Raw genomic sequence first — 13,889 nt, forward strand, 5'->3', positions numbered from 1 at the left:
AGATGATATTCACTTACAGTTTTTGAGTCAAAAGCACTAGGAAAGTTGTAGTTTTACAAGGTGTTCTCTCTGGGCTGCCCTTCCTGCCACTAACTCTGGTTAAGTAGAATTGATGCAAGTGTGTTAAGAGCAAAGAGAAGCTTTGGGGTGGAGGGAGGTCATATTTCTGGTGTCAAAATTTATTCCCCAAAACCGTTCTTTAAAAAAAAAAAACAACCCACGGGAGTTTTAGCTAGAATGAAATGTACTTTACGTGGAAGCAGTCTATGGGAGATTTTAAGAATGCAACATAAATGATGGAATGGCTAAGTTTCAGTGTGGGCGTTTCCCCGTGATCAGTCTGTCATATTCTAATCAGAGCCCTGCACCGGTGGCTTTGATTACAATAGTTACCTACTGGTGGGTTGGGGAAAGCGGTTGGTCCCATGTATTTGTCATCCCGGAACCACGTGCATCTGTGTTCTTCCGCATGCGCTATGTAATAATGCATGAATGAACCAGGTGGACCTTGCTTTTTACAGACCCCTGCAAAGTTAAGCCAAACTTCCAGTCATAATCTTTGCCAAAACAAAAACAAAACCCAGTGTTGGCCCCCAAATCACCTATCATACGTTTTCAACAATGCAGTGAGGTTGGGGGTTTGGAACACTGAACTTAAGCGGAGTCTAAAGTAATGGACCATTCACGTCTGGGGTAAAATGTGGATAAGCTGTTCTTTTGTGTAACCCTGGCTGTCCATGAGCTTGCGATGTGTTTTGTTTGTGGCTGATGTTGAAGAGTGGGTAGTGTCTCCTTAGTGTGGTACTTAAAATGGAATTTCTGCATGCTTAGCAGGAGCTTGAATCAAGTCCACCCCTGAGGCAACTGGAAGACCATAAAAGGGTACGTAGTCGTGAGTCTTGTGTGTTGGGAACTAATGACCGTCAACCATATACCCTGCCCTCCGCCGACACCGTGATTCAAAGACCACTTTGGTGGTTGTGGGTATTGTTCAAACCGTAGCTTGCTCAGGACCAATCACAGCCTCTTACTTAAACAAAAGGGGCTGGTACTTCTCTGCATGAGCTCCCTGAGGAGAGCACGGTGCCTAGCCAGGTGCCAAACGATGGCGGAGTAACTTTTGGTGTTCCCTGCTTCCCGCCGTAGCTTTCTACTCAGGTCAAGTCTAAAAATGTTTCGTTTTGTAAGAGCTGATGATCACTATAGATAAATACAAAAATACAGCGGAAGCAGCTCACAGTGACAGGACCAGCTATCAAATCTGCTAACTTGTTCGCATATCCTTCAATACTTTTTTTTTTAATAACCCACGGGAGCACGTGTCCCAAAAGCGCATGCTGCCAAGGGATTGTTGTAAGTGTACAACTTCCACACCCTCTGTTGTCATTCAGTGTTCCGTCTGAGCTTTTTTTTTAAAAGCCACCAGCTGTTCAGAGTTCCTCAAATTAACAAGGGGTTTGTAATATTTTCCTTTGACAAGGAAATTGGACAAATATGGGCATCTTTGAATAGAATCATAGAAAGGGAAGTAAGTCCTGAGTCAAAGGGGGAGACTCTTCATTATGGTGCCAACTATGCATTGCCAAACTGTTTCTAGACAATTGTCTGTAAATAAATAGATACAGACGTAGAGCTAGCGCTATCTTCATGCCTGTGCTGGCGTGTTACCCGTTTTGTCCGGAAGATAACCAGATGTCACGGCTCTCAGAGCCCATCGAGATGCTGCAGCTGTTCCACATGTTCACATAGCCATTTTTTAAAATTATTTTCTTCTAAAGATGCCGTTCAGAGAGGTTACAGTTACATCAGTAAGGTAATGAGTACATTTCTTGTCGGGCATTGTTACCCTGCCTTTGTTTTTCTCCCACTTTCTCTTCCCTCCCCCAATTCCCCCCACATAGCCATTTTTTATGAATGCTTCCCCTTGCCCAGTGGTGTGGCCTGCATCCCGTCTTCACCAAAGTCCTGGGGTTAGCAGGTGAACAGTAACTGTGAAGCCTGCCGCAGTGGAGCGTGGTCATCCAGGTCCAGAGTGACAGCCCGATGCCCTGTATTCCACTCACACGCCTCAGCCTCCATCCCGTCTCCTCATAGAGCAGATTTTTTTTTTTTTTCCTGTTCTCTTGCTCTGGTGGAGGAATAAACTTGATGATTTCTCAGACAGTGACTAGGGATGTTCGCACCTGGGCAGAACTCAGAGCACAGTGCTGCTGTCCCCTGTGTCTAGCATCCCGTGTCTCTCACACAGCACGTTGACCAAGGGCACCTTGCATTCCTGCGGGCCCCCACTCGGCCAGCCCCCATGCTCCCAAGCTCCCAAGGAACCCAGTACTAAAAAGTCTTTGGAGTTAGAAATAGGCACAAGTCTCTTTTGGGGTAAGTTACTGAACCGCTCTGTGCCTCAGTTTCTCCTGCTGTAAAGTAGGGGTAGCATCCGTCTTCATCATGTAGGACCGTCACACTGAGGGATGTCCACAAAGCACTGAGCATGATGACAGGAATCTGATTAGTAGTCACCTGGCAGTTTGAAATGCTCAGGTGATTTTGTAGGCCGCAGGAGCAGGAAAAGGAAGGTAGTTAAAGTTAAGATGCTATTTCAGAGCTGACTAAGGTAGGGGAGACTCACTGCCTGAGCCAGATCTTGCCTAAAGCACATGATCTGTAAGTGACTGGAAGCTGGGGAAAAGAAAAGGTCACTTCCCCCTCTCCCTTGTGTGCTAATGACAACATTACCCCTTCTGTGCCTTGCTCAACACACGCCTGCATTCTCACACACACACACTTCTGCCCTGAGCTCAGCTTGGAGAGTTAATTGGAACCAATGGAAATCTTTAGCCAGGAGGCAGGGTGGGAGCTCACTTTCTCTGGTCCCTGTCACTCACCTACCAGTTGTCACTGTCTGAATGTGACATCTATTAATAATGAAACTTTCTTTGACTTTTCCTTTTCTCAGTCTTAGACAACAATAGGTTTTGAGTCTCTTACGAAAGAGACAGGTGTCTTACAGTTGTTTACATATTGTAAGTGTAAACTGCTCGCGGGGAGGGGCAGAGGTTGGTGATAAGGTGGCTTTATTTTTAAAAATTAAAACAAAACAAAACAAAATGCCTGGCCAAATGTAAAAACTGAGACTTTGACAAGTGACATTATTTAGGAAGTCGTTTCTTTCCCTTTCTCTGCAATCAGATTTCTCAGCCTGGTACATTGTGAACAGCTTAGTGTTGTTGAGTAATTTATGTCAAGATGATTAGGAAGGCTTTTCTCTGCAGATTTTAATTTTTCTTAAATTAAACTAGTGCTTAAAAAAAAAACAACAGAATTTTCCTTGAACCCGAGTTTTCATACTAGGGATTTACATAACTTCTCAATAATGCCTATTCATTTCCTCTTCCTGTCCCCTTCCACCTAAAATTCTTGGTCTTTATTCTTCAAAATAACCAGGAAACTCATTTGTTATTTAAGAAAACCCCAAACAAATCTCACTTGCTATGAGTTGTTGTTGTTATTGTTTTTCATCTTAAAATTTTTTGGGAGGGTAGCAGAGCAGGTAGTGCCCCAAACCACATTAGTGAGAGAGGGGGAAAGTTGGTCTCCTATAATGAGCACATTTCATGATATTCTCTTATGGGGGAAAATGTACCATTTGATGCATCTGTTGCCATGGTAACTGCTGGGTTTTTGTGGTTTGTTTCTTCCCCCCCTCCCCCCCCCCCAGTTGAAGGAGAGGCAGAATGGTGATTTGTGATTTTCCTGTGTCTTCAGCTGCTTTAATGTGAGCTTCCTGTTTGGGGTGGGAGGTTCCGAGTGCTGCTTTGGTTACCTCCTGCCTGCTGATTGCTCACTGACCAGGGAGGGGTCTGGCTATTTACCCTCAAAACCACTAGAAGGAGAAAGAACAGCCGCCAGCAGGAGGTGAAATGTCCAGGAGGCGTGCTTGCTTGTTGTCTGGTTCACCACAGACTCCTTTGACTTTGTCCATTTAGCCCCATGGTCCGCAGCCTCGGTGGCTGCCTGGGGTACCTGCTCACGTGGGATAACAGGTTTCATCCAGGCCTCCTGCCTCTCACACAAACCACACCTAGTCCCGGGCTCAGGAGCGTTTGCTCCTAGCCATCTCTCCTGTCTGCATTCTTACTCAAACTAAATCAAATAGATGCAACATGATATCTGAAAAGGGAAATCACGTTTAATCTACACTATTCCACACAGAGATAACTTATCCTTACCCTGTTTTGTTCTCACTTGTCTTTCTTAACTGCACCTTTAAAGTCAGCCATCTAAGACCCCAGTGTCCCAGGGACTGCTTTGGAGAATGGTAATGTGTTCGTACTGAGCCCGGGCCCCACTGGTCAAACCCATCATGGGGTTTTCTAAGCCATGAATGAACCTTGTACTGAAACTTTCCCCTACCAACAAGCAGTTCATTTAAAAAAGAAGAAGGAAAAGAAAAACACTTAAAATACTATATGTAACTTTCTTTTTGGGATTTTGAATTCCCAGTTGGGCTAGGTGGGAAGTGGGTTTCATGAGCTGAGGATAGGCGTCCTCTCCTGACAGTGCTGCAGACATGTGCGGGTAGAATGCAGAAGGGAAAATGGATTTGGTTTTCATTCTCTGCACGTGTGTTTAAGTCTTCGTTATTTTCCCTTCTCACCTGTTTGCCTCATTCTATTTTTGTCCCTGGGCATTCTGTGGTTAGCATCATGAATTAATGAAGGAGATAAACCTGGCAGTGTAGCCCTGCGACTTTAAATGATTTGGGCAATTGTCAGGATTCCAGAGTTTTCTAGTCTTTTCTTTTCTCTCGGTTCCTTCCCTCCCTCTGTCTCTCAGGACCTCCCTCCCCCTCTGCCTGTCCCCTTCCCCCCCCCCAACTTGTTTTGCAAAAACCTCACCGAAATCTCCAGACATATTTATTCTCAGAGTTTATTAACAAATCACTTTTAAGTTCCGCGGAGTCAGGTTACAGTTGCTGGTCTCTTCAGAAGAACTCTCGAGTGTCTATTTTAGAGACCTGCTAGATTTCAACACCTCTGTCTGCTAGACTTCTCACTTCCTTTCTCTCCATGATGCACCGGAGGAACTCCGTGCCTTGTCCCTAGAACAAACAAACAGCAGAAGTTCCAGGGGAAATTCATCAAGACTGTACTTTTAGAAATGCACAGATTAGAAAGGGTTCCGCGAGTCCTTTGGGAGCCTGGTGGAAATGTGATAGAGGAATAAATCATGTTTCTGTGTGCTGGCTTGCCAATACATCTCTCAAAACAGCACACAAATCACTTTCTTTTCTTGGTTAGAATTATAAGAAAGGGATACTGCGTCCTCGATCCAGGATTGCTTTTTATGTATAGAGGTTTTAATTTTTTCATTATTCCAAAGTTGATGGACGTACAGAGGGAGTTAGAAGCCCTGTTCAAAACAGCTTCACCCACTAGCATGGCTTGCCCTTTCTGTCTCATGGACACTGCCTACTCCTTCACCCATAGCATTTGAAGAGCAAATTCCAGGCATGATGTCATTTCATCCATGATTCTTACTTCTGATTAACATATTTGATATCTTCCACTGATTTTATTTCCTAGGAGCACTATTTTACCATTGGCTCATGGATCATCTTTGTAAGAAAGGCTTAATTTTTGACTTACTGTTTCATTATATCCACGTACGTTCTATTAGGCTAATATATTGATCTTTTGGGGACCTTGGGAATAAATCCAAGTGCTTAGAGTAAGGATTTTAAACTGTCATGTGGAAGCTGGCCTGTAAACTACTCAGATTATCCAGTCTATCAGCTTAGCCCAAAGAGCCTTTTGTTTTTGTTATTATTTTTTAGAGTTCCCCCTTCAGATAGTGAATATTCTAGATTGCCAGCATTAAACAAACAAAAAACCATGATCTGTTTTCCTGAGAAAATATTAAAGTTGATTTTAGAGTTTCATAATGCCTTTTTTTTTTAATCACTGAGTTTTGTTTTGTTTTGTTTTTTTCCACTGAGCACTGAATGAAATGGAACCAATTTGTACCTGAATATTCCCGGGTTTCTTTCGTTTAATATTGGCGTCTTCGTTGTGTTAAATTCAGAACCTGATTTCATTATCCTGTTTGAATTAAGGGTGAGGCGCTCAGACAAATTCTGGTCAACCGTTACTATGGAAACATCAGACCTTCGGGAAGACGAGAGAGCCTTACCAGCCTTGGCAATGGCCCCCTGTCACCAGGAGGACCCAGCAAGCCTGGGGGAGGAGGTAGGCTGTGTCCTGTGCATGAGCTTCGAGTGTGAATTGGGCAGTCACGTGAGAGCTGCATGCTTCCGGGTGGCTGGAACTTAGATTATGTGTGTTGCAAGTATGTGTCCTTTTTTAGGAACTTGTTTTCTTTGGTCTACTATCAAACTGATGTCTAAACACATTTCCTTGCAAAACAGAATTTCCCCACAACTCTATTGTGGCTAAGTCTTTCTGCCCCTCTTCTCCATGCAGAGACTCTCTTGGTGATAGCTGACTGATTTCAAGGAACTGGATTTTATTGCACATTTCCCTGTGGTCATTAGGACTCAGGTTTCCCATAGAATGACGAGGTGAGGGTATTGGCAGCCAGGATGGTGAAAGCTATCATTTATGATGATCTACTGAGCATCAAGGGGCTTATTAGCATTCTTTGCCTCATTTGGTCTTCCAGGACCCATTGTCATGATTGGTAGGTAGACATTGCCGTTATCTGAGCTTACCAGATGGATGGGAACTTGGAGTGACTGCTTTATAACCGGAGTCATTTAATTAGAATACCTGTGCTCTGTGCATCTCCAAAAAAAAAAAAAGGCAATCATATGTAGAAGTTCTTAAATGTTCATCCTTAAAGGTGTTCCAAATTATTTTAGACACAATGACAGGTGATAGTTGCAAAACCATTGGACTCCGTGGAGGATCTTCCCACGTTGGCTTGGTGTTGAAGCACAGTGGCAGTTGTCTGATGCAGGGGCCGCAGGAACACCCTCAGCATTTGAACTGAGTGTTTTAGAAGAAGGATTGATAGATAGTTGTTTACCTTGTGAAATGGATCAGCCTGTTTCTCTGTGTGCTGTGGTATTTCAGTTAATGCCACTAATAGCACAAGGTAGTTCTTACATAGTAACTTAACATCCCACTAACTGGCATGGTACTCTCCTTCAGCATATTCATCTCAGCTGAACATCTGTAAACGTGAAGACTCTTTTTTTTTTCCATTTTCCTAACGCGAGCTCTTGGCTTTGTACCAAGAGTAAATATTTATTGAATGAATATTTGTTCAATGAATGAATGAAGAAATGAATGGACAAATGAATCATGTGGAAGTGAGGCAATAGGTTTACTAGAGGATAGGTTTACTAGTTCTTGATCATTCTGCTTCAGGTCATTGCATTTTACTATAAGAGAAAGTCCTGGCTGGGTGGTTATGGATCACTTAGTGAACGTGCCCAAGTTCAACACCACGCCAGGAAGCCGTGGACATGCGTCTTTATGTCTTGATGCTAATTCACTTCACTCTCCTTGCAGTTTCTTTTGTTTATTTTTGTGCTGGTGCTGGTGCTCAAGGTCTAGGCGCCGTCCCTGAGCCTTTTTGGCTCAAGGCTAGCACTCTACCACTTGAGCCACAGCTCCATTTCCAGTTGTTTTGGTAGTTCATTAGAGATAAGAGGCTCACAAACTTTTCCTGCCTGGGCAGGCTTTGAACTCTAATCCTGAGATCTCAGCCACCTGAGTAGGTAGGATCACAGGCATGAGCCACCAGCACCCAAATTCTTGTGGGGTTTTTAGAGGGTTGAAAGAGTTAATACAGATAAAGTGTTTAGTGCATAAAGTGTTGGCGTGTAGTGAGTATGAAAAAATGCTGGTTTCCATCATGCTCCATATTAGAACAGCGCTCTGTGTTCCTAGGCGGAGGCTCTGGATCCGGCTCTATGAGTAGGGGTGAGATGAGCCTGGCAGAGGTTCAGTGCCACCTCGACAAGGAAGGGGCCTCCAACCTGGTGATAGACCTCATCATGAATGCGTCCAGCGACCGCGTGTTCCACGAGAGCATCCTCCTGGCCATCGCCCTGCTGGAGGGAGGCAACACCACCATCCAGGTAGGAATGCGGCTGGGCAGCCCGAGCGGCGTCTCTGTTCTCGGACCCTGAACTCCAGGAGGGGCGAGGACTTGTGTGAGAGACGGCTCGTGGTGACGCCTCCTTGCCATGATGACTCTGCCATCTCGGACACGGCTCCCAAACATGAGTTGTGGGGTTTTGTTGTTGTTGTTTTTTTGGTTGGTCGTGGGGCTTGAACTCTGGGCTTGGTCGCTGTCCCTGTGCTCTTTAGCTCAAGGCAAGTGCTCTACCACTTGAGCCACAGCACCACTTCCGGTTTTCTAGTGGTTTTTATTGGAGGTAAGAGTCTCACAGACTTTCCTGCCCAGGCTGGCTTTGAACCATGATCCCCAGATCTCAGCCTTCCTGAGTAGCTAGGATGACAGGCATGAGCCACTGGTGCCCAGCTATGAGTTGTGTTTGAAAGCAGATGAAACACTAAGAACGTGCTAAGAAGATCGATCTTGGGTCTGTGGCATAGAAGTTACTCTATAATGTTTGTGGAATGATTAGATGATGTTTGTTTATAGTTTGTTTTGTCCCTTATGGGACTTGAACTCTGGGCCTGGGCGCTGTCCTTCAACACTTCAGCTCAAGGCTAGGGCTCTACCACTTGAGCCATAGTACCACTTCCAGCTTTTTCTGCTTATGTGGTGCTGAGGAATTGAACCCAGGGCCTCATGCATGCAAGGCAAGCACCACCTCTGAGCCACCTTCCTAGCCCCTGTTTATAGTTTTTATCCAAAAATATGGAGGATCTCATCATCAGATGAGCAGAAGAGACTTGGATTGTGTGTGGTACTTAGAAGATTTAATGTGTGTGTGTGTGTGTGTGTGTGCGCGCGCGTGCGCGCGCACGCGCACACATGCATGTATGCTAGTCCTGAGGCTTGAACCCAGGGCCTGGGTGCTGTCTCTAAGCTTTGATGCTCAAGGCTAGTGCTCTACCACTTGAGCCAGAGCTCTGCTTCCAGCTTTTGGTGGTTAATTAAATAGGAGTCTTATGAACATTATTGCATAGGATTGAATCCTTAGATCTCACTCTCTTGAGTAGCTAGGATTACAGGCTTGAACTACCAACAGAAGATTTAAGTTTTGTAACTGTAGAATCTCAACTATCATTAACTACCTTTTATAAATAATTATATGTAAATAATAAAACTTGAAAGAATTCACTTTTTTTTTTTTAAGGTAAGAGTCTTACTATGTTGCCCAGACTGGCCCTGACCTCTGCTCTTAAACTATCCTTCTGGCTGGGAAGGTGGCTCAGTTGTAGAGCACTTGCCTTGCATGCTTGAGGCCCTGGGTTCGATTCCTCAGCACCACATAAGCAAAAAGAAAAAAGCCGGAAGTGGCGCTGTGGCTCAAGTGGTAGAGCGTTAGCCTTGAGCTTAAGAGCTGAGGGACAGCGCCCAGGCCCAGAGTTCAGGCCCCACGACCAGACCCAAAAAAAACAAACAAACAAAAAAAAACTATCCTTCTAGCTCAGCTTTCTGAGTAGTTGGGACTTACAAGCTTACACCACTGCATTAGATGAGCAATACCATTTAAAATGATTTCTTTAAAGATTTGTTTTTTAACCATCTCTGTGCACCCTTCCATCTTGGTTAGCTCACTGACTGAGGTTTTCTGGGTGGGGGAGGGCTGTCTGTGAGTACGTGTACATGCATGCATTTCCATCAAATAAAATTCACAGAACAGGATCTTTACCATTATGTGCCTATTTGAGCTGGCATATTCTTGGCCTCGAAGTGCAGAGTTGGGATCGCTGAAGGCTTTGGTTCTTTGTGAAGCATCACAGAAGGGCGTTGCTTCCTGTGGGTAGATGCCACCTGAGCCAGGACACCTGGCTTGGCACATGGAGCACAGGTTGCATTTCAGCCACCACTCTTTTCAGCCGGGTTCCCTGTGTCTCGCACATCTGGCAGCGGTGCCCTTTCTTCTCACCCTTCGGTCTCCACTTACCCAGTGCTCACACTTCTGAAGATCACGAGTATGCATCACAGTTAACTGCGGACTCTGACTCTGACTTAGCTACACTGTGCCAATAGCAAAGACTATTACTTGTCTGCTGGTCGTGAGCACACGAGCCATCACAGGCTGGGACTGTAGTTGGGTGTTGTCTGATTGTGAAAGTGTCTGCATCCTGTGATCCTGTACACACACACACACACACACACACACACACACACACACACACCCCTCCCTCATCTGTGCTCCTGATGGATGTCTGGGCTCAGGAACCATTGCTAAAATGCTGCTTGTCTTTCAACTGCGTGTTTTCCTGTGACTACATCAGCTGATCTGAATAGAGTGCTTTTTGTGGGTCTGCTGCTTTACTAAGGGAGCCCCCAGGGCAGGGAGGTTCTAGGCGAGTAAGTCTATGGGAATGTTCTCCAGGCAAGTGTGGAAAATGAGTGCAGTCAGTCTGGTGTGTATGCACTGAATCGCTGATCACCTCTCCTGTTTTCATATTAATCCAGTGTCTTTTAAATAAATAAAATGGTTTTGATAGCAGGATTTTTTTTTTTTTTTGGCTGCTGGCCACGTAAGAAACTAAGTCATTCTGTCCTTCTTGTTGTTGGCGTTGTTTTTTTCTTTTCCTTTGTTTTGTTTTTTAAGCTTTCCTATTTTGAGAAATCCCAAGAACTGAATAGCTGCCAAGTACGCCAGCATACGCATGCGTGTACGGAGGAAGCTGTACCTCAGTAATAATGTTTAGCTGCGGGAGCCACCTATGGGGAAGTAGCTGTGCCACTGTATGGAGGTAACCAGTACCATGTCCTCTGAAGGATGGGCGTGGGTCGCTCTGGAAGGGAAGACCAGGGCAGGCACAGACGTTGTCCTCACAGACAGGGGTGAGGCCTCTGAGGCAAGGGTGGTTGCTTGGAGGAGCGGAGGGGCTGATGGGAGCCAGGGTGGTGTGTGGTAGCAGTCCAGCCCTGAGGGGACTCACAGGTTACGGTTGTAAAGTGGACAACATAGGACGGATAAATTAGGGGAAGCCAGGTCGAGAGGAGGTAGTCAGGAATCAAACAGTAACTGCCTGTAATCTTAAACACTGAAGGCCAACCTGGGCTGCCTAGCGAGTTCAAGGCCAGCCTGGTTCATTTGCTTCACTGCAGTCACCCACCCTCTCTCTGCATTCCTCATACCATCCTGGTGTATGCCTTAAACATGCATAGTTAAAGTTACCCTTAAAACAAGTTAACTAGCTGGGCACTGGTGGCTCAAGCCTGTAATCCTAGCTACTCAGGAAGCTGAGTTCTAAGGATCACGGTTCAAAGCCAGCCTGGGCAGGAAAGTCTATGAGACTCTCATCTCTAATGAACCACCAGAAAACTGGAAGTGGTGCTGTGGCTCAAGTGGTAGAGCGCTCACCTTGAGTTGAAGAGCTGAGAGACAGCGCCCAGGCCCAGAGTTCAAGCCCCACAACTGACAAAAACAAAACAAAACAAAACAAAATGTTAACTAGCAGAACTTTAGGGCAGAGCGTATAAGAGCTTGAACTAATGAGACGATAACTGGGGGCAGGGTACCAGAGAGCCCTCAGGGAGACTTGCGTGAACGTGATGGTCATGTTCCACTCATGGTATCCGTGCTTACACACCAAGCCATACACTTACAAAGAATGTGCCCTGCTGTGTGATAGCTCCATAAGAAGAGAGAAAATGCTGGGCTGGGAAGGTGGCTCAGTGGTAGAGCACTTGCCTTGCATGCACGAGGCCCTGGGTTTGATTCCTCAGCACCACATAAGCAAAAGAAAAAAGCTGGAAGTGGCGCTGTGGCTCAAGTGGTAGAGTGCTAGCCTTGAGCTGAAGAGCTGAGGGACAGCGCCCAGCCCCAGAGTTCAGGCCCCACAATGACGAGAGAGAGAGAGAGAGAGAGAGAGAGAGAGAGAGAGAGAGAGAGAGAGAGAGAGAGAGAGAGAGAGAGAGAGAGAATGAATGCAAGGGAGGAACTGAGGGCCCAGACCATACTTGGGACTGAAGGAGAGGGAAAAAGCAGAGGGTTTGGAACAGGCCTGGACCCTGGGCCCACGAGGACTGGAACGTGGAAGCCAGCTGCCCAGCCCCATGCACCGAAGGCTTCCCGCCCCAGAGATGAGCACATGTCTGAGGCAGGAATACAGAAGGCTGGGCGGCGGGCGGGGCTGAGCGCCAGGGCCGGGCTGGCCGGGGAGCCGGAGCCCGGGGCTCTGGCGAGACTCTGTGTTCGTCACAGTGTACCCCAGTGGGATGGCAAGGCACACAGAAGCTGTTTTTCCCGCCGCGCTCTTTATCTTGTACAGTAATTATGAATATTAGTTCCATGTTTTCACACATTTGTGACTCATATGCCTGCATTCCACATGAAATGCCATGAGCTCAGCTGCTCGTGGGGCGGAGCCACTTCCTCTCCAGAGAGCTGGGGTGCTCACGCTGGGGGGGGGGGGGTCCTGGGTGGCCTCTGGTCCCCTCTCCAGGATGGAAGGCAAGACCTCCCCCTCCCACCCCATCTCTTTTGTGACTTCTGAAGGCCATGCTGGAGGCCTGCAGTTCCAGAAGAAGCTCTTCCAGCTCAGAGATGACTTGTGAGATTCCCCTTGGCCCCGAGCTTCTCTTTTCTCTGGAGACAGTGATGCACAACTTGCGTGGTGGTGTCCGGGGCCGATCAAGGACAGGACCCCTGGAGCCCCGGGGGAAGGCGATTCAGAGCTGCATCTCCTGTAGACAAGTTGAATTGCACGTGGTAAATGACCGCTGGGCGGTGCGCCTGGCCGCAGTGGTGGCCGGCAGCTATGGCCGAGACTCTGTCATCCACGCCACACAGGGCCACTGCGGCTGGAACGCACTGCCCGCCGCCTCTTCCTGTGCAGCGGGCTACCTCCTCTTACAATGGCGTATTGGCTATGAGGCAGAGGCAAAACAGCCCTCATGGTTAGCATCCAGAAGCAGGATTCAGTGCTTCATACCTAAGAAATGACACCTGCTTTCCCATCCAGTTTTGTGTGATACTAGGGAACGTATCCTTGGGCTTCTGTTCCTGTGTCTGTCAAGTGCGAGGTGTGTGTGTGTGTGTGTGTGTGTGTGTGTGTGTGTGTGTGTGTGTGTGTGTGTGTGTGTGTGTGTGTGTGTGTGTGTGTGTATGTGTGTGTGCGTGCATGTCCAAATTAGCCATTTCTGAAATTTGCTCTGACTTAGGAATATAATTCCTTCTAGTAATGGTGACTGGAGTAATAAACCATAGTTTATCCATACAGTGGAATACTACAAGGCAGTGAAAAATGGGTAAACTATCAATAAATGCAGTAACTTGGATGTGTATCAAAAGCAATATACTGAGTGAAGTCAGTCACAAATAGTGACATATACTTCATGATTTTATGGATACAATACTTGAAAGAGACAAAAGACTTAATATTCACCAGGACTAGGAGTGAGGGAAGAATTTGGTTATAACACAGTAGTATGAGTGATGAAACCATTGTGTATTTTGCTTCATATAGAGGCATGAAGAGTCACACAACTCAATACCAAATGAGTCAGTTTTACTCTCTCTTACTATATGTGTGTATACACATATACATATATAGGTGTATATATACATATATATATATAGTATAAGTGTGCACATGTGAATGTGCCCATCCTGAGGCTCAAGCTTGGGGCCTGGGTACTAACTCTGAACTTCCTTTGCTCAAGGCCAGTATTCTACCACTTAAATACAGTTCCACTTCCAGCTTTTTTTTTTTTCTTGGTAGGTTAGTGGTGATAAGAGTCTCATGGACTTTTCTCCCCAGGCT

At 46.1% G+C, this 13,889-nt stretch overlaps 1 protein-coding gene across 1 annotated transcript in view; it reads left to right on the plus strand.

The window, feature by feature from the left end:
* Nucleotides 1–13,889, plus strand: part of Itpr1 (inositol 1,4,5-trisphosphate receptor type 1) — a 297,390-nt gene that overhangs the window by 187,336 nt on the left and 96,165 nt on the right. Inside the window, exons 42-44 of the mRNA XM_070018999.1 lie at nt 835–882; nt 6,113–6,245; nt 7,914–8,104. Of these exons, the coding sequence (XP_069875100.1) occupies nt 835–882; nt 6,113–6,245; nt 7,914–8,104 (372 nt within the window). The remainder of the gene's footprint in view (nt 1–834; nt 883–6,112; nt 6,246–7,913; nt 8,105–13,889) is intronic.

Source organism: Dipodomys merriami, unplaced genomic scaffold, assembly GCF_024711535.1.
Source record: "Dipodomys merriami isolate MVZ:Mamm:240054 unplaced genomic scaffold, mDipMer1.0.p SCAF_13, whole genome shotgun sequence".
In the NCBI taxonomy this organism is placed as follows: domain Eukaryota; kingdom Metazoa; phylum Chordata; class Mammalia; order Rodentia; family Heteromyidae; genus Dipodomys; species Dipodomys merriami.